The sequence below is a fragment of the Pinus tabuliformis genome, chromosome 5_2 (genome assembly GCF_031772625.1).
Source record: "Pinus tabuliformis cultivar Carrire ecotype Pingquan chromosome 5_2, CPIR1, whole genome shotgun sequence".
In the NCBI taxonomy this organism is placed as follows: domain Eukaryota; kingdom Viridiplantae; phylum Streptophyta; class Pinopsida; order Pinales; family Pinaceae; genus Pinus; species Pinus tabuliformis.
This window is the reverse complement of record NC_142306.1, coordinates 366,535,490-366,556,088: the sequence shown is the minus strand read 5'-3', so window position 1 is coordinate 366,556,088 and position 20,599 is coordinate 366,535,490. Positions and strand designations below refer to the sequence as shown.

Genomic DNA, 20,599 nt, shown 5'->3' with positions numbered 1-20,599 from the left:
CTTTTTTTTATTTCTGTTGTTTATTTCAGTTTTTAAATAGCTGTGTGTGCCGGCTGTGTGTGCCAACCAGCACACACAGTCAAGTGCCTGTTGGCACACACAGAAGGTCAGCAACCAGACTGTGTGTGTCTGTGGGAAGACACAACAGGTTCCTAGAGCCTTCAAAATTTAAAAATTAAAGTTCAAACTAAACTTTTTTAAAAGATAAAGGTAAAACTTAAATTTCTTGCCACTGCAATTTGCAGCTATTAGTACTGACAGAGATATGGCTTCTCAACCTCATCAATCAGTTCCATATGGGAATGGAGTTTACAGAGGAGAAGGAAGCAGTCAGGAAGATGAACAGCAACAGCAAAAAAACTCTGTTGATTCTCCCCTATGGAAGTATGCAACCAAGATTGGAAAGAAAGAGAAGAACACTAGTGGCAGCTGTTTGTAGAAGTTTGCAACAAGTGCAAAGTAAATTTTACAGGGTCATATGTGAGGGTGAAGGTCCATTTGCTTTGGCTTGATCGTAATAAAGGAGTTCATCATTGCCTAATGATCACCCAAAGGGATGTCGTAGGATATCAAGCAGAGTTAGGCACTGCAGGTTTGGCCAAGGAAGAAAGGAGTTACAAAACTATCTCCAAAATGAAAAATGAAGTTCCCTTAATTGTTGAAGAAATCTGCAAGAAACAAAATCTTGGAACCTTGGCCAAACTGTTTGACATGGGAGGGAAGGATGAAACAGACAACAGAGTCAAGACACGCTTAGGGCAGATAATGATGCCCCTAGGGGTTATGTTAGGCCAAACTTTTGTTGATGTTTGTAGCATCAGAAGGGTCTTCTGCATAGGCTAAGTGTCTAGCACGCAGAAGAGAGTCCTTTTTAGGTGTTTGTTCCAGAGGAGCAATTTTTATGATTTCTTTCCTATGTTTTAAATTAGGAAAAGTATATTAATTAATTTCTTGATTAATGTTAACTATTGGGATAAAATTTTGTAAAGATTAATTTAATTTAATAATTTAGGTGACTTATATTTAAACTCCACCGTTGATCTAAGTGGGTTAAGATTCAATCCTAGCCCTCTATCACTTTGGAGACTAGGAATTTGGCTCAATGAGAAGTTATAAAGAGAACCTAAAGGACAGGATGAAGACACAATGATGATTGAGAGAGAGACATTCTCAAGGAGTGAGAGGCTCAATGATTAAAAAGAAGAAGAAAATGTGCAGCAAGGATTTTCCAGAGAGACTGAAACTTCAGCAAAGGGGGGCCAAAATTCTTCCAGAGCGCAGCTATAAAGAGAGGTCAAATTAAGTACAGGTAGAGGCTGAGAGTTGCCAAGGCCATGTTATCTTCCAGTAGCCAATTTTATGGGCCAAATTGTGCCTTGGGCCAAAAATCCAGAGAGCCATTTCCAGGTTCAAATTATTGCTGTAATTTCTGTGCATTTCTTTGTGAGTAAAGGCCCTAAATTTTCCTGAAAAATAATGTTAAAGATTTGATTGGTCAGATCTATATCATTTTTGTAACTGATTTTTCTGAGAATTTTCCTCTGAAATTTATTGTGAAAATTTAAAAATACCGGTGTGCTTATTTTTAGGAGTTCAGAAAATTAATTTACTGGTTAAATAAAATTCTGGGTATTAAATAATTGCTGTGTATTTAATATTACCTGGTATTTAAAAGTTAACTTTGAAAGTGTGCACTCCTCTTCTATGGAAAGAGAAATTGATGGTGGAGAAAATTTCAGAACCAGTTGATTCTTGTTGGAATACCAACGGTGTCTCTATTGTCTATGATGGTTGGACTGATACAGTCAATAGGCCACTGGTAAGCATTATTGTAATGTCTCCTTCAAGTGCATACTTCTCAAGGGAAATAGATGTTTCTGGGGATGAGAAGAACACTGAATGGATTGACGGAAAAAATTCAGAAGCAATTGAGATTGTAGGCCTTTCAAATATTGTGCAAGTCGTCACAGACAATGAACGTTCATGCAAAGCAGTTGGGGCAATTATAGAGGGATTGTATGAAAATATCTTTTGGACACCCAATTTGGTGCGTAGTTTAAATCTTGCTTTTAAATCTATATTTGCTGAAATTGAGTGGATGAAAAAACTATGTGAAGAAGCAAAAGAAGTTCAGATTTTTATCACCAACCATCACCATGCACAAGCCATATACAAGGAATTTTCCAGACTCCAACATCTATAGATTGGAGAAACTACATTTGCAACACATATTATGATCAAGTGGTTGGCAGACACGAGGGAAGGTTTGTCCTCCATGGTTGTTAGCTAAGTCACCTGGGGTTCAGTTCGTGTTCAAATTCAACAACAATGAAATTCAAAATAAATCTTCAAACTAATTTTTAAGTCCGCCATTTAATTCGAATATATATATATATGAATTATTTATTATTATAATATATATAATTATTTATTTATTATTTTACTTTAAAATATATTAATATATAATAATTTAACTATATCATTAATATATACAAAATAATAAGTAATTAAATTTTGTTTTAACTTTATAAGTTTTGCATAACATATATTATTACAATTTATTATAAAATGCCTATATTAAAATTTATCTTGTGTTTTATAAAGCTTATTATTTATTAAAAAGTTATGTTAATAATAAACATCCCATCATATTATATTAATAATATGCAAAGGCATTTAGTAGAGACCAATAACCATACTGTTAAAATTGACAACTAGGGCCAAATTCTACTTAGGACAACCCATTTGATGGAGATAATTATTGCAAATTGTCAAGGAAACCCAAGAGACATGTCACTTCACCCTCAACGATTTGTATAAATAAAAGAGACCCTCAACCACATTTGGCATCATCCCATCTCACACCTTCTTCTCTCTCCTCATCTGATTGGTTCGTACAGCTCATTGGACATCTATTCTTTTCTCACGTGTGGCTGGAAAAGAGGATGAATTCCAGGGCCAAATTGCAGGACTGTTACAGGGTTTGACCAGCATTGACCAAGGGTTTGACTGCAATTTTTGGGTAAAAATTTTGGTTTTGGAGAGCTGCATCTATTGGCACAGAAACCAAGGTATTCTGAGCACTTTGACCAGGGCTGACCGCAGAGTTGACCACAGGCTTGAAGAGCAGATTTTAACCAAGTTTGACCACTGTCTTCATGACGGTTTTGGGCTGACTTTGACCACTTCTGAAGGCCGAGTTTGACTGCCATTTACCAAGCTCCAAATAAGACTGTTTGCTGCTGATTTGACTAGCATTGACTTGCTTGTTACGGCTGTTGACTACTGTAGAAAAAATCAGATTTGACAGGGCTGCTTTGATCATCATTTGGCAAGTCAATTTTGACTTTATTGTACTCTCTCTCTCTGCTGAACATTTGATATAATAATAAGAAGAATTGATCAAAGGGTTTTCCCCATTTTGGGGTTTTTCCCTGGCATCCGCCAAATCTGGTGTCCTCGTGTCTTGGCTTGTCTTTGGCATTTTATTATTCATGTTCTATCTACAGTTACTGTCAATGTGATTTATGGTTAATGTGATTGCTATTGGAAATTGTCATTGGGCTGCTAAAGAACATTGAAGTAATTGTGCTAAGCATAGAACATACCATTGTTAACTAAAATTAACACATACAGATCCAACCCTCACAGCAATAATAATTAACAGTATATTATTGAAAAAATATCCTATCTTAAAGATTAACAGTTCCACATTATGCAGACAAGCACCTGCGGAAAGTATGTCGACCAACTGGGGTCATCCAATATGAGAATGATTTGCGGGATGCCACATCAATCTTTGAGAAGACTACTGGTATTGGCATGTCTTTAATTGTGAGCAATGGCCTATAGGACACAGTGCTGACAACAGAAGGGTCGTAGTTGTTGAGATATTTGTTCTCAGGGTTGAGGAAGTGAATTCCTGGAAATATCATCATACTCATTTATAAATTGACACTTGAGACCTCTTTTACTGTTGGTCAAATACACTTTTTTTAAGATCTGGTGTGCCCTTGTCTAAGACAGTGCCAAATTTACCTTAAAGTTCGGCAAATTTTATATTGCTTTTCTAAAATTCACCATATTAAAATTGGCAACTAGAGCCAAACTCCATGTGGGTCATCTTATTTATGGCAGCTGATATTTTTCTTGGATCCCTCTCATCGAGAGGTGTAGGATTGATCTAAAAATCATCTGATTCCGATAAGTATTCATGGAGATATGAATTTATTTGTGTTATGGGACAATTCGTCAAGGTCGGCCAGCAACCAAATAACCCCCACATGTGCTCAACGTTTTAGTATAAAAGGAGATGACTTGAGAGTCATTTCACACACACTTCACTCTTGATTTCTCTCCACTCGCTTTGGGTTTTAGTGGAAGAGAAATCTAGGAGGATGAAGCCCTAGACGCAGGAGGAAAGAAGGCTAAACAAGCTGCCCTAGCCGCAGTCCTAAAGGATGCCCTAACCGCAGTCAACAGAAGGTCTTGGCCGCAGCAAAGGAAGGTCTGTTTCATGGGTCTTTTGGAGGGCCGAGGTGCTGTAAGGGAGGCCGAGGTAGCTCCTTTGAGGGCCGAGACAAGGGCAGACTGTTTCAGGACAGCGTGGAGGTATTCTTAGGTGCCCAACTCTTGGTGAAGGGCAATGTAGGCTGCTGTGGGTAAGCCGCAAGCCCTACAAGCTGTTTGGAGGGCAACGTATGGTGGTTTGAGTGGGCTGTAGGTGGCAGCGGAGGTCTGTGGTAGGCCGCAGGCCTAGCCACTCCAAAACAGGGCAGCGTGGAGGTGTATTGAGGGCTGTCTATGCCCAGAACAACAATGAGGGGAGCCACCACTTCTCCAAGGGTAGGCCACAGCTAAGGAGGGCTGTCTTGGTGACTGATTAGAGGCTATTACAGCAGTCATATATACCCTAACCAGTCACAGTCATAACAACAGCAAATGCATTCTCAGAACTGTTGACTTACAGCAGATAGGTGGTGTCAAATGTTTCATGGTGGATACATAGGAAAGAAATGTACATGGTGCTGCAATGTTTCATGGTGGATACATAGGACAGCTAGTACATGGTGCTGCAATGTTTCATGGTGGATACATAGGGCAGAAATGTGCATGGTGCTGCAATGTTTCATGGTGGATACATAGGGCAGCAAGTATATAGTGCTGCAATGTTTCATGGTGGATACATGGGACAGCAAGTACATGGTGCGGCAATCATAGTGCAGCAATGGTACTTAGGACACCAATGGTACTTGGTGCAGCAATGGTTCATGGTGGAGTAGTGGCAGCATGGAGCAGCAATGGCACATGGGACAGCAGTGTGGCAACATGGTACAGCAGGTGCAGCATGGTGCAGCACAGTGAGGTGCAGCATAATGATGAGGAGCAGCACAATGTTAGGTGCAGAAAGGTGATGGAGTCACCTTGGAGCAGTGTTGCGGGGGAGCGCCCCCCCCCCCTCGAACCCGCTCCCGAAGCGCGCTCCGGGCCGGAGCGGCTCTGGAGCGGGTCGGGAGCGCGCTCCCAAAATCGCTCCCGAACGGGAGCGATTTTCGGGAGCGCGCTCCCTTAAAAAATTTACGCTCCCTGCTCTGATAGGGAGCGTTTCAGGGAGCGATCGCTCCCGAGCTCCCGGAGCGCTTTTTAATGCCCGGGAGCGATCGGGGAGCGATCGCTCCCTGATCGCTCCCGGACATTAAAAAACGCTCCGGGAGCTGTTCGGCGGAAAAAAATTCCGCCGGACCCGAAAAATCAAAAAAAAATTAACTAATTTTTTTTTGTTTATAAGCCCAATGGGCCAAAAAAAACTAATTTCAACTTCATTGAGCTTGAGATTGAGAGTTGAGCAAGAGCAAAGGAGCAAGGAGCAAGAGCTGAGGAGCAAGGAGCCAGAGCTGAGGAGCGAGGAGCAAGTGCCAAGGAGCAAGGAGGAAGCTTGCAGAGGTAAGTAACTTAATCATTTAGTTAGTTTAGCTGGTTAGGTAGTTAATTTGGTTAGTTTCATTTACCTGTTTGAGTTTAAAGATCATTAATTTAAATTAAATTAATAAATTAAATGAATTAATCCCAATAAACTAAATTAATTTGCAGATTCAAGACTCAAACCCTACAAACATCAAACACGATGGACCTGAGCATTTTTATTGGCATTTTCCTCTTCCTGGTCCCCTTTCTGGTTATTATGGTGGTGGAGAGTAGGAAACGGAGGGGGCCTGAAACTGAAGAGGTGGATGAAGAAGCCGGAGGAAGTCAAATGGGTGAAAACCCCAGTGAGGAGGATGTGGAGGAGGGTGAACATGAGGGTCAAAAAACTAAACAAGACCAAACTCCATTGTGGAAATATGTTCACAGGGCTGAAACAGGGAGAGGGGGTGGAACCACTAAATTTCATTGCCCCCATTGCAACACTGACTACACAGGCTCATACACCCGTGCTAGAAGACACCTCTGCGGGAAAAGGCCATGGGATGGAGAGAAACAAATAGGAATCAAAACTTGTGACAAGGTGTCAACAGCAGATAGAGCCAAATACATAAAGGAAGAGGAGGACGCCCAATACAGAGCAAAAAGATCAAGGGGTTTCTTTGAACCAAGCTCACAAAGAACTCCTTCAGCATCCTCCCAAGGCAGTGGATATGGACATGGAGGCACAGGGTCATCATCTTTACGCCGTAGAACCATATCAGATTTCCTTGATGAGGGGTGTAGGAATGATGTGGATTCAAAAGTTTACAGGTTCCTCTATGCATGTGGGATACCATTCAATGTTCTACGCTCACCTTATTGGCACGAAATGGTTTCTGCCATAAATGATGCACCTAAAGGATACAAGAGCCTTGGGTATGACAAGGCAAGAACTGTTGGCCTTGATCATGAAAAAGCAAAAATATCACATTCTTTGAATAAAATGACAAGTTCTTGGACTGACAATGGGGTGTCCATTATATCTGATGGATGGACAAATGTAAAAGGCAAGCCATTGATAAGTGTTCTTGCTGTGTCTGTTAGTGGTCCCATCTTTCTAGCTGCACATGATTACTCAGACAAGTTCAAGACCGCTATCAACATTGCAGAAGCATTGCTTGAAACAATTGAGCGTATTGGCCCATACAATGTCATCCAAGTCATCACTGATAATGCTCCTAATTGTAAGGCAGCGGGAGCAATTATTGAGGATAAATACCCGAACATATTTTGGTCTGGATGTTTGGTTCACACATTGAACCTTCTGTTGCATGATATTGTCAAAAACAAAAATGAACAATACCAATGGATTGGTGATTTGTACAAGAAAGGAAAAAAAATGATAAAATTTATTACAAATCATAGAAATACCCATGGCCTTTTCCGCAGTCACTCGAGATTGGAGTTGCTGAAGATTGCGAGGACTAGATTTGGTAGATATTACCTCACCTTCAGGCGCCTTTTGAAGGTAAGAGAGGCATTAGCTAGCATGGTATCAAGTCCACATTGGCAGGTGTTAAAGGAAAGGGCTACAAATGTAGCTGACATTGCAGGTTTTGAAACGGTGGAGGAGGCCGCTCTTGATGGGCAGTTTTGGACAACTGTGAGACAGGTATTGGATTTCACCAAGCCAATTTATAACATGATTCGGTTTGCAGATACAGACAAACCAGTGATTGGTGAGGTGTATGAGCAAATGGATACCATGTTGGGGGAAATAAAAGACATTGTTCATAACAAAGATCCCGACTTGTACAAACTGATTCACGATTGTGTGTGTGCACGGTGGAATAGGCTTAACCTTCCACTACATTGCTTGGCGTATATCCTTACGCCAAAATACTACTCAGATTCTTGGTTGGGCAAACCTGCAGCAGGGGGTGGTGTTAGGACCAAACCCCATTTAGATCGAGAGGTAACTAGAGGATATCTTGAAGCATTAGAAAAGTTGGTGCCTGACAGGGAGGAATGTGCAGCTGTGCGCCTTGAAATAGGCAGATACTTCACTGGCAGTGGTTTGTATGGTAACTTCCATGCAATGGATGACAAAGATAAATTTGATTCTCTCACATGGTGGGAAACATATGGCGGCCACGGACTTTTGCGAAAATTGGCAATAAAAGTTCTTTCACAGGTTGTAAATTCTTCTTCTGCAGAGAGGTGTTGGAGCACCTACAGTTATATACATAATGTGAAAAGAAACAGGCTCAACGAAAACCGAGCAGAAAGCTTGGTTTATGTGCACTACAACTTGAGGTTGTTGAGCCATTACTGTGATCGGGCTAATGAAGATCCCACATATAAAATTTGGGACAATCACCCTGAGGACGACAATTTGGAGGATGGCATTGTACATATGGAAGAACTAGAAGAGGAGCTTGTACGGGATGAAGCTGAAGCAGCTGCAGCAGCCATGGCACCTCCACCTCCACCATCCAGTAGCAGTTCTCGGGGCCCGAGTCTTGTTCCATTGCTGTCGCCACCTCCATCGGCACCCTCGCGTGGAGGCTCTAGTTCTGGTCGTCGGTCTGGGCGGGAGACTCCTAGAAGACCACCACGACCTACTTATACTCCTGGAGACTCTCGTGGCAAGGGCCACTTGTAGATTTACAGTTTACTTGTCTTTTTTAGTTTCTATTAGACTTGTCACTTTAGTTTTCATAACTGTTCAGTGTTGAGTTTTGAGTCCTTGACTCTTGACTCTTGACTCTTTCATATCATTATGACATTATGATATTTTTTGTAAACATTATATCACTGTGACAATGAAAATTTGAAGTTTGAAGTTGGGCCTTGGCAATTATAACTCATTGGTAATGATTGTGAATTATGAATATGATGCTTTGTGAAAGACTAGTCACTAAAGTTGTTTCATTTCATCTCATTATTCATGTTTCATTTTATAAATTTTTAACATTTCATATCATGTTAACAGTTAGAAGTTAGGAGTCAGGACTTAGAAATATCTTCGATATTACTTCTTGTAATGGTTAAACTTGGCTTACAAGTACAACTTGTTACTTTGGTGATCAATGATGATAAATGTTATTGAATTTTCAATTCTGAAAGCTTGAAGTTGAAACTTTAATATTGAATTTGATGAATCATGATTTATAAGACTCAATATGTTGCAGTTGTAATATGTATTTTAATTTTACTAAGGTTGATGACGATTATAATTTCTAGATGATTGATGTGATATGGTTCAATAATCAATTTATGTTTTTTTATGTTTTTTATGTCTATTTCATCATTCTACATGTTTTTGTTGACATATATGTATCAAAAATTAAAAAATATAAAAAATATATATATTTTTAAAAAATCGCTCCGGGATTCGCTCCCAAACCGGGAGCTTCTGAAAATGGTCGCTCCCGCTCCCAAGTAACATTGCCTTGGAGAATCAGTTGAAGCAGCATGTCTTCAACTGAGTTCAGCTACCTCATGTATCATCTTCTTAGAGATGATCCATGCTCTTACTTAGATAAGTCAAAGTGTTGACTTCTGTTGTATATGTACTATCTCTCTCTACTGAACTATTGAAGAACATATAAGAAGAATTGATCAAGGGTTTCCCCACATTGGGGTTTGTCCCTGGCTAGCGCCACATCTTGTGTCCTCTTGTCTTGGCTTGTCTTCTGTGATATATGTTTATGTTCTATCTGCAATTTACTATTATGCTGATGTGATTGCTAATCTGGAAAAAATATTGAGCTAACTGTGAAAATTGAAATAAATTGCTCTAAGCATACAACATACCTCAAATTAACACACCAAAATTCAAATTCCATGCTTCAAATCTAGCGAATCCAATGACTTGTCAGTCCACCATGTCAAACATGGAAACAAAGCAACAGTGAAAAAGCAATGCAAGTTAGAGGTACCATTGTTGATGAGGCTTGGCAGGTTCAAGCTGAGTTTTTGTTTCCATAATGGAGCCACTTGTTGATTTGTTGAAACTTAGCGATTTGGATGTGCCTATGTTGGGTGACATCTATAAGGGAACTGACCATAATGTTGGAAAGAATTCAACAACTTCTTGAAGAGAACCCTCTTCTGTTTGGCACCATAAACGACATAATCATTAGCAGATGGAACAAATACAATACACCTCTACATGCTTTAGCCTGTGCCTTAAACCCAAAGTATTATAATGAGGCATCCTCGGTGATGCAGGGGCGCATCCCAAGAGGGAAGCTGGCCTCTGCATCTTTGTATATTCCTATATTGCTGCCATCATTGTGTTGAGGAAAGCCGAGATTCAGCATTGATCTTCAGTATAGTTCGGCACTAGACAGCTCAGTGATTGAGCACCAAACAGCTCGGCACTAGATAACTTGGTGGTCACTCAATGGAATTCAATGCAGGAGGACCGTGATCGGCGTTCAATTAAATCTAGTGAACCAACGACTAGCACAGGTGGAGATCGCGTTGGTTTGTCGATTGCCATGTGATCAATGCTCTGTGGAGCGCAATGTGACTAGAGTTAACACTAGTGTGGTCTCAACACAATCCGATGTGATCGAGGGCATGTTATGACTGGCACTATCAAGGCCAATTCACAATTCAATGCAGCCGAGGGAGAGCATGGGTTGGCCGTGATCAATTGTCATTAGGGCGAGAAAGACCATTGGTCGCAAGAATTGCATTAGATGCGAAACCATAGTGATAATTAGAGGAGCCAAAGCCAACTCACGTCGTGTAGCGACAGTTCGAAGCCACAAGGTGCAGATGGAGTTAAGGTACCATAGCATCACACACCATTGGTCACAGGAATTACATTAGATGCGAAACCACTATGATAATTAGAGGAGCCAAAGCCGACTCACGTCGTGTAGCGACAGTCCGGACTCACAAGGTACACACACACAATCCAGTGTGATTGTGTGGTCTCAACACAATCCGGCAAGTTATGACCGACACTATCAAGGCCAATTCACAATTCAATGCAGCCGAGGGAGAGCATGGGTTGGCCGTGATCAATTGTCATTAGGGCGAGAAAGACCATTGGTCGCAAGAATTACATTAGATGCGAAACCACAGTGATAATTAGAGGAGCCAAAGCCGACTCACGTCATGTAGCGACAGTTCGAAGCCACAAGGTGCAGATGGAGTTAAGGTACCATAGCATCACACACCATTGGTCACACGAATTACATTGGATGTGAAACCACTGTGATAATTAGAGGAGCCAAAGCCGACTCACGTCGTGTAGCGACAGTCCGGACTGACAAGGTACACACACACAATCCAGTGTGATTGTGTGGTCTCAACACAATCCGGCAAGATATGACCGACACTATCAAGGCCAATTCACAATTCAATGCAGCCGAGGGAGAGCATGGGTTGGCCGTGATCAATTGTTATTAGGGCGAGAATGACCATTGATCATAGGAATTACATTGGATGCGAAACCACAGTGATAATTAGAGGAGCCAAAGCCGACTCACGTCGTGTAGCGACAGTCCGGAGCCACAAGGTGCAGATGGAGTTAAGGTACCACACACACAGATATATATATATATATATATTGTGCGAAGTTAGGTGTGGTGCATTCGACATAATATTGGTTACAACATACATACATATATATATATATATATATATGTTGTGCGAAGTTAGGTGTGGTGCATTTGACAATTTATTGGTTACAACATATGTGTGTGTGTGTATATATATATATATATATATATATATATATATTGTGCGAAGTTAGGTGTGGTGCATTCGACATAATATTGGTTACAACATAGTCATATTTTTATTAACACTGCAGCCTGTATGGTATATTGCTAATAGCATATATACATAACGCTGCTACTGCGGCCATCTGTGTTATTGTTTTGTTCTGCGCCAACATAAATGTGTTATAGATGGTCAGGTCAATATTATGTGTTAGTTGAACTTGTGATATATAATGCGCAGGTCAATTTATGTAATGCCGACAGCGACCTAGGCATGTTTAAAGTTGAGTTATATGAGTTAATGTTATGGCCAAAAGGCCTCTACTTTAAATTTTCTGAAGCTTGACCTTTTATAAAAATCTTGATTTTGTATACATCAACACTCTGTCAGGCAAACCTTTGTTATAAAGAAAAAGTAGCGGAATTGTTACAAAAATTTCCACCGGCATTAGTTGGCTACATTTGGGGGTCGGAGGATGGCCCCAAACAAAAGACAATGAGGTCGACAATGGTTTTAGAACAACAATTTCAAAGATTTTCTCTGATCCAATGGAGCATGAAAAGCTAAAGAACGAATTTACTTCATTCATCAGAGGGAGTGGAGCATTTAGAAATGTAAATGGGGAACTATGAAACCTCTTGCATGGTGGGGATATTACAGTCCTTCAAAGCTATGGGATGTGATCTTGAGGATGCGAACTTGGATACCCTTGAGTGCTTGATGCCTAGCCTCTCTTTGGCTAGTTCTTCCTTGGATCCTTTTGCTATTGAGGATTTAGATGTGGCATCCATGCCTAGGTCTAGCTCAGCTATAGCCAGTTCTTCTACCTCTATTGTTTGTGATCAGTCTGGTAGTACTAGTCGTACTACCTCTTCTACATGTGCTGCTTCATATCATCAGTGTGGGTAATTAGGTGATATTCCACTGGAGGTTGTGGGGGGCAATGATAATGTATCAAGTTAGTTTATCTCACTCTAGATTTCCATATTTCTAGTTTTTCATTTATGATTTTCGATTCACTGTTTCACACTTCTGGAGCTTTCTAAGTAAGCTCATTTTATGTCATTTTAAAGAACTTCCAATTGATGGAAATCTGGCTCAAGCATTTGATTCACCATTCTTTAGCAGTTTGCAAAAGTACCAGAGTTGACTCAAATTATAATGATGTACAATCAAATGAAAGGAGGATGCAACACAAAAATGTATTGATTCATTCACATCAAAAAAAGAGAAAAACAAACAATTAGACAGGTGGAAACCTTATGCATCTATGAGTTACCTAAGGTCACCAAACTGTGGGCTAATTAATACCTGTGCTCTAGTTACACTATTTAACAAATACTCTATACCTTGTGAGGTAGGTTAAAACTTACAAGCAAAAGACAATATACCTGTTTAAAGTTTAAACTAATAAAAAGAAAATCCCTGTTTTTTGACAAATATATCAGAAGAAAATGAGGGATCTGCATACCTAGAGGGATATCTGCATTGCTAGTCAAGTATTTGACCGAGACATACTTAATTATGCTTGTGTATTTGTAACAGCACCTAACATACTACAAGACTTTACAGAACAAGTACCAATAACAGCATTAACCTATGGACAGAATATTTAAAAAAGGAAATTGACTAACTACAAATTCATAATAGAAAACACTGATATCAGAATAGGAATCCCTGCATACACAACCCTGTCAACTTGTAACGATGATATATTGTTGCCATACCTAATCAGATTGCCGTCCTCACATTATGTATGCGACTGTGTTTTCCTTGGTGATTCATTGTTTGAGTTCCCTTTCACCTTGTCTTCTTTCGTTTCAAAATCATCCCAAGTCGAAATTCTTCTCAAATGACACTTAGGCTTGTCAACTAATAACAATCTCAAAACATGGGGTAAATGTTCATACTCAATATTAGCTCCTTCAAACTGCGAACCATCTACACGACCATATTGAATAATGCTTTTTCAATTGAATTCTCAATGTTGGACTAAATTGAACTTTTCTTCCATTGGAGCATGGTCCAAATTGGGAATCTGGCCAATACACATTATGATGCCCTCCTGCTTCGAGTAAATCAAAAAAATTGCGTCGATTCTTTTCAAATTCTTTATAAATGGAAATTTTCAAATTTGTTCATCTTACAATGGATCAAATAATCATAATTTTTGAGCCACGTCAATCATACCAAGCAATTTGAACTGTAATCCAGAAGCTCTTAGCTCTTATAGCCTAAGACACCTGACACAGAGATACAAGGATTCCAGATTCGAGTATCCAGTACAGGACACATAGAACCTTGAAATGGGACACATGGAGTACGTGTGTAGATAGATTGACAGATGACTGAAGGAGTTAGCTCAACCAGTTGTCTATGAGGATGGGTTTATAACTTTATAGAGATGCCATCTACAAATGTTGGGAAGCATCCCTTGTGTTTCCCCCTGAGGTTTTCTGCATTTTTTCTCACATTGTGATGGCTGCACAGCAAAGTATTCCCCCTTCATATTATTGCACTGCTCATGCAAAGTCAGAAAAAAAAAAAACGGTTTCTTGATGGCCTTGTTTACAATAGTGTTTTCCCCCTATGTTTATTTCTGTTAAACTGAATGGCATTTACAGGAACTGAATTTTTTCCAGAATATCTTCCCTATAAGACTGTAAAGTAAGCCAGCCAATTGTATACAGAAGATGTTTAGAAGTTCCTCCTTTTAGAAGAAATGACGTGTTTTCCACCTATTTTGAGGGCATGGTGATTTATGCACTCTTCAAAATGTAACTTTTTTATTTATCTCAAAATAAAAGTTACAAATTTTTCCATTTGTAAAATATACATACATAGAAACACATAGCCCCAAGGGTTAGCTCAAGTGGTTTGACTTGCCATGCCAAAGTTGTAATGGCCAAGGAGGTCAAATCCACCTATACATGCCATCCTCCAGAGACATTTACCCTCGGCGTTATTATTGAAAACAAACTAAACAGGTAAAAATCAAGCATTTCCTCGCATGGCTTTCCCAGAATTTAATAGAAATTCAATTTTCATTCATCAAGCAAAAAATGTACTGAAATAGAATAGAAGCAAGTATTGGAAAGGATAAAATCTGATGAGCCCTGGGAGGGAATTTACATAGTGAAGGCATCGGAGGCGATGCCACGACGATAGTCAAAGGCATAGCCTTCAATTTTTCTTAGCACATCTCATCATTTTTATTTTTCTTTTGGGCTGGCAATTTTGAGAAGTCAAACATATCTCCATCGTTATTAGACAACCCTGTTCATTCCCACAATAGCTTGAGACGTCTGCACGGTTTGCTTACAAGCCACTAGTTCAATTCCCATAGAATCATCAAATACTTCAAGCTACTGGCACTTACATGCCTGTAACCCTTAACACCTTCGAACTAAAAAACAAAGGGATGCAGAAACTTATCAACCCTTTACAATTTACTACAGACCTTAGACTTAATGCTTGCAAACGTAATTCCATGTTAAAGGACCAGAGGGGAAGGGTTTTGACTCCATTGAATAAGCAGACAATCCATTGGCTGCGAACCAAAGTGCCGGGCAACGAAGCAAGAAATCTAAAACATCCAGAAATCTAAAAGGAACCCATCTGCAACACACACTTCTTCCTTCTTCTTATCTCCATTTCGTAAAGAAAAATGAAGGGAATTTTACTGATTTCCATCGGATCGAGTAATTAACTTCCAAGATTACGTTATTGCCCAATTTAACCATAAAATTACATTGCACCGTGTATGAAGAAGCAATTGAAAAATTCAAGAAAGAGGAGACGAGATATTAAAGAAAGCGACATACCTCACTGAGCTTGTCTATAGTGGCAAGTGCCGAAGTTTCCTCCTTCGGCTTTTTGAAGAGCTTGTTAAACATCTTGAATTACTGCGATTATCGGCTGGATTGGACCCCGGATAACCCTCAATCAACACTAAACCCTCACAATTATTTCAATTCCGAGCATAAAACCCTCTGCAAAATGGCAATGAAGGATGGATGAGTTCTCAAGACAACGTTCCGGTTGTCGAACAGGAGAAGAAAAAAGAAGGGATTTTCCGGCATCTGCCGCCTTACGCGACCCGTGCTCACCTCCACGGGAATTTCCGAATTCCGTCGCTCGTTGTCACTCGTTCGCAGATTCTATGGGGGAATTCAGAGCAGAAAAGGATGGAACAAATTGAGTAGGTTTCCCGTCTAAATACCAAATATTTTTTAGCCGTAAAATAAAGAATCTTCGACGAGAGAGAGGGGAAACGTCGATGGGCCGGTGGGAGTTGTTGGGTCCACAACGTAAAATACAAGCATGGTATGCCTCAGCAGACCGAACATTGTTTTAATTTTACATATATAATATTTTTTATAAAGTTATGGGAATCGGTAATTTATGTGTTTATAATTTTTTTGAGTCTCATTATACGGAATCAAATGTTTCATTGAGATTTAAAAACAAGTGTGGAAAGTGCAACCCTGCTTCCAAATCAATTAAATCATTAACGCTCAACCTTCGTTTAGATTTTGGTGCATAATTTTATTAAAATAAGTAGTTTGAGTATAAATTGAGTTGTTTATAAATATTATTTTTAGTAATGACTATTAAAAAAAACTACTTTTGTATAAATTGAGTTGTTTATAAATATTATTTTTAGTAAGGACTATTAAAAAAACTATTTTTGTAAATATTGTTAAGGTTAAAATTTTTTATTTTTTTAAATAAAATTTACATAGTTGAAATTTTTAATAATAGTTTTAGTATAAATTGAGTTGTTTATAAATATTATTTTTAGTAATGGCTATTAAAAAAACTATTTCTGTAAATATTATTAAGGTTAAAATTATTTTTTTATTTTTAAATAAAATTTTACATAGTTGAAAAAAAATGGTAAATCAAAAAATAAATAAATAATTTTTTAATAATAATAATAATAATTAATATATATTTTCTGGTGGTTAAATTATATTGCAGTGATGATATTATGGGGAAGCCCCGCAAGAAAATAGCTCAGAGTGCCACGATGATAAACAGTTTAATGCTTTTTTTTCTCATTAGAAGGTCATTCGCTTATTTTTTACATATAGATGATGAAATGGATGATATTCGCCAAAAATTTACCAATTTTTATGTTTTGTATTGAATATACGCCTACATTCTATATGTATGAATTTTCAAACCAAAATAGTCGTCTATAATACTATATATTGGAAAAATATTACATCCTTAGAAAATACCCTGCATTACTCTTAAACACAATATATGTGCTAGCTCATAGTGATAAATTTGCTTTTGCATCCTCTTTGGGGTGTTGGAATTCGTGTTATTGGAGGAGGGGGGGAGCCCACCACCCTGCCACCTCCCATTACATTTAAGAGCAGGGATGGTATGCCTCTCACCCCATGCAATCACACATGTTAATTGATATGCATTCCCTTCACAACCATATGGAAACTTGTTCTATGTATGCCAAGGCTTGGCTAGGTAACCCCAACTCAATGTTCTTTTGTTGTGCCTACGATATTCCCTAGCCATAGGTGGGATATCTCCCCTACGATGCATGCTGTGGAGCTTCACTCCAACTGTTATGGCCCTGTGTCATGCGGCAAATCTTGTGATTCGACTCTAATTCAAGGGTAAGCTCTCTCATATGGCGATGGCTCTGTGAGAGTTGTATTACACGATGGTCCTAACTCCAAGGGCATTGGCCTTCAATGCATGCACCTGGTGCTGAACATCCATAAGAGGAGTAGAATGATGGCAATCGAGGAGGTGACCCCTAGGACGTTGGTGGTGGCTACGGCAAAACCTCGAGCAAGGGGAATGGTGCCCAGCAAAGGCGTGTCCTCGACCTGAAGCATTTCTAAGCCCAGTGGGCCAACCATTACTTGGTAATCCATTCTATGTCCAACCTCTACAACTCCTTCAACTCTTTGAATTGTATAACTTGTGTTTGGTGGCTGCTAGTTCATAGTCTTTAAAGTGCCTTGGTTGTGTGCACTTATATTGGTGTTTTTGGTTTCTTATGGTTGTTAGACCCTGTCAAGAGTCCCTCCATCTCCATTAAATTATTCTCCCATCTTATTAGAGTTTTCTATAGATCTCCCTGACAGCTAAATATTTATTGGGTAACCTTGTTACTTTGTATTTTATCTTATGGTCTTCTCAATTTCTTTGTCTTTTGGGGGTTTTCCTCATTATGGCTTGTTATAACCTAACATACCATGCCCCATCAAAGGATATGTTATCACCAAGGGTTGAGTGGTAGAGGTCGTTAAGGTCAGCCTCGAGCTCAATCCCAAGCTAAAAATGTTGCAATCCCCCCCCGGGGGAAATCCAAGCTAAAGTAGCCAATTGGGTTCCTAACCTTGGGCATACCAAGGGAAGATGAAGCCAATATCTTAACTATATTACCCTCCACTAAATGAAGACATTCATGGGCAAGGAAAAGCACAAGGACCGCAATGACTTCATCTACTTTCTTAATAAAATTTAATGAGTTCAACGTCGTCGGTGCTCTTATCTAGTCAATATGGACGCTCAGCCAACTCACATAGAAGGCCATCTCCAATGTGACATAAAAACTCTAGCCCCAACAGGTAACAATGCCTTAGATCCGCCCCTAGCCACTTCATCAAATACTTTATAGTTATAAAAGTGCCTTGGTTGTGTGCACTAATATTGGTGTTTTTGGTTTCTTATGGTTATCAGACCCTGTCAAGAGTCCCTCCATCTCCATTAAATTATTCTCTCATCTTGTTAGAGTTCACTAAAAACCTCCCTAACAGCTAAACCTTTATTGGGCAACCTTGTTGCTATGTATTTTGTCTTACAGTCTTCTTAGTTTATTTGTCTTATGGGGGTTGTCCTTGTTCTGGCTTGTTGTAACCCGGCATACCATGCCCCACCAAACGATACATCGTTGTTACACAGTAATTTGTCATCGTCCTTGTTACCCCTTCTCCCACACATTGGAGGACTTATTCCGGGACCTATGAGAAGTGACATAACCTGAAAACACTTGCATTGTATCCCCTTGAGTATGTACTTCATATGCCCTGAAGACACCTTTTGCAAAATACCCATAAATATAGCCCTTTTTCCATTGGCGTGGTTCCACTGTGTATTACTCGTGCCAATGGGGGAAATCCTCCAAAGAGGGTGTGCCAGCTGGCGCTCTGTCTCAGAGTCGCACTCGCGCCAGCCCAGTTGGGTAACGTTTTTAACAAACAAACTTACGAAGGTTCTTCCTAACCTATTCATGAACTGATTCCATCTTGAGTTAGTTCAGTTGGGCTTCGAATCTCCATAGAAGGGAAGTAGTTCTCCACCTCTCATGAAACCTTCTTAGTGATAAAGCCAATCCCATGAATCTTGTGGATGACCCTAACTCCTTCTCCTTTATCTATAAAAGCTTGTCCTTTTGCCTTTGACAAGTTAGTCTCCAAGTTCCAAATTCTAAGTCTCAAAGTCTAAGAATTGTTAAGCTTATGCTACAAGAAGCCTTATTCATTCCCATGAGGCTAAATCTAAAGTAAGGAGATTCTTGTCCAAGTAACCAAGGAGAGAGAGGCTTGTTCCCCATTCCCAACAAGCTTTGCAAGGCATGTGCTGCTGATCACCCAGCCAAAGGAGGATTTGACGTCAGAACTATGGTTGTATTCTTCTTTGTTGTTTATCAATAATAGACGACTATCATTATGGTTCCACTCTTATTGTCTTTGTAATGATGATTGAGTTATATCCTTTCTGACTGATATATAGTTGCATCTATTGGATTTTATGCTTGTGTTTGTGTCGTTCTTTGCATGTGCAGGTGTCCGTTCACGAGGATCGTGGGGATTGTGACCAGCCGGAGCAAAGGAACGGGAGCGACGACTCTTCTACAAGTACTAGCGTTGGAATCCAGGTAGGCCCTCATCATCGGTCTTTGATTTGCAATTAGGAACCTGCGTGTTAGCGTTGTTTGATTGTTGCTAGACCCCATTTGGGCTAGTAGGGATCGCCTCTGTCCGCAGAGGGGATTTACCTCCACAACAATCGTCGCCAAGGGTCAAGTAGTATAGGCCCTTAAGGCCGGGCTCCAGCTCAATCCCAAACACAAAATGTTGCAGTTATTTTCCACTCCTACAACCACCCCCCTCTCCGAGGAAATTCGTCAACTTGGAGCCTTGAGCGCTAATGGTCGATATGCTTACTTTGATTTCGAAATCAAAACTAAATTAGCTAATTAGGTTCCTAACCCTAGGTATTCTATGTGAAGACAAATCCAATATCTTAACTCTATTTACTCTCCATTAGTAAATGAAGACATTCTTAATGATCCAGGTGGCTCTAGAAACGCTCATCGGAACGAGGACCAGATCGAAGAGCTCATCGTCTTGATTCCAACAACGTAGATGACGTCTCAATCTAACTTCACGTCAGGGAGTTACTGTCAATCAAAGTTTCAAGTCAAAGGCGTATGATTTTTGTTCATCAAATAAATTTGGAGCATAACTAACTCTGGCAGTCTGGCTAAATTTGGTGGCAAAAAACCACTCAACAAATTCGGCCTTCATGACGGTTGGTTTTGGTCAAATTGTCGAATCGTTAATTTTTCCATTGACCCCTAACAAAATCTGGAGGATGGTTTTTATTTAAAACCCAAAATATTAATAAAATATTAATTTAGGTTGGCGGACCACCAACCTCGCCAACTGTTGTTTAAAAATAATATTAAAAGGGTCAAGGCCCACGGGTCTGATCTCGGGACCCAGCCAAACGATAATACCATTTAATGCGGGGGCTGGCGGGAGTTGAACAGGCGTCGACCGTCAACCGGCCTGCCACCAACAACCCCTTTTAAATAAAATGATGAACCAAATGAGTGGGGTTTGAACTCGCTCCCCATGGAACCAAACAACTTAACTTGTATTCTACTAACCATTATGCCAAGTGG

The 20,599-nt window shown here is 39.7% G+C and overlaps 1 protein-coding gene across 2 annotated transcripts in view; it reads right to left on the bottom strand.

Annotated features, from left to right (window-relative positions):
- The window catches only part of LOC149158980 (vacuolar protein sorting-associated protein 32 homolog 2-like), a 57,397-nt gene extending 41,482 nt beyond the window's left edge, over positions 1 to 15,915 (bottom strand). Inside the window, exons 1-2 of one of the 2 annotated variants that reach the window (XM_089436382.1) lie at positions 15,759 to 15,915; positions 15,474 to 15,641 (exon numbers count right to left, since the gene is read on the bottom strand). In XM_089436382.1, coding sequence (XP_089292508.1) covers positions 15,474 to 15,545 — 72 coding nt within the window. In that variant the 5' untranslated portion in view covers positions 15,546 to 15,641; positions 15,759 to 15,915. Of the gene's footprint in view, positions 1 to 15,473; positions 15,642 to 15,743 lie in introns of both variants that reach the window. The other variant, XM_089436383.1, reaches the window with a different exon arrangement.
- Positions 15,916 to 20,599: the final 4,684 nt, after the last annotated feature.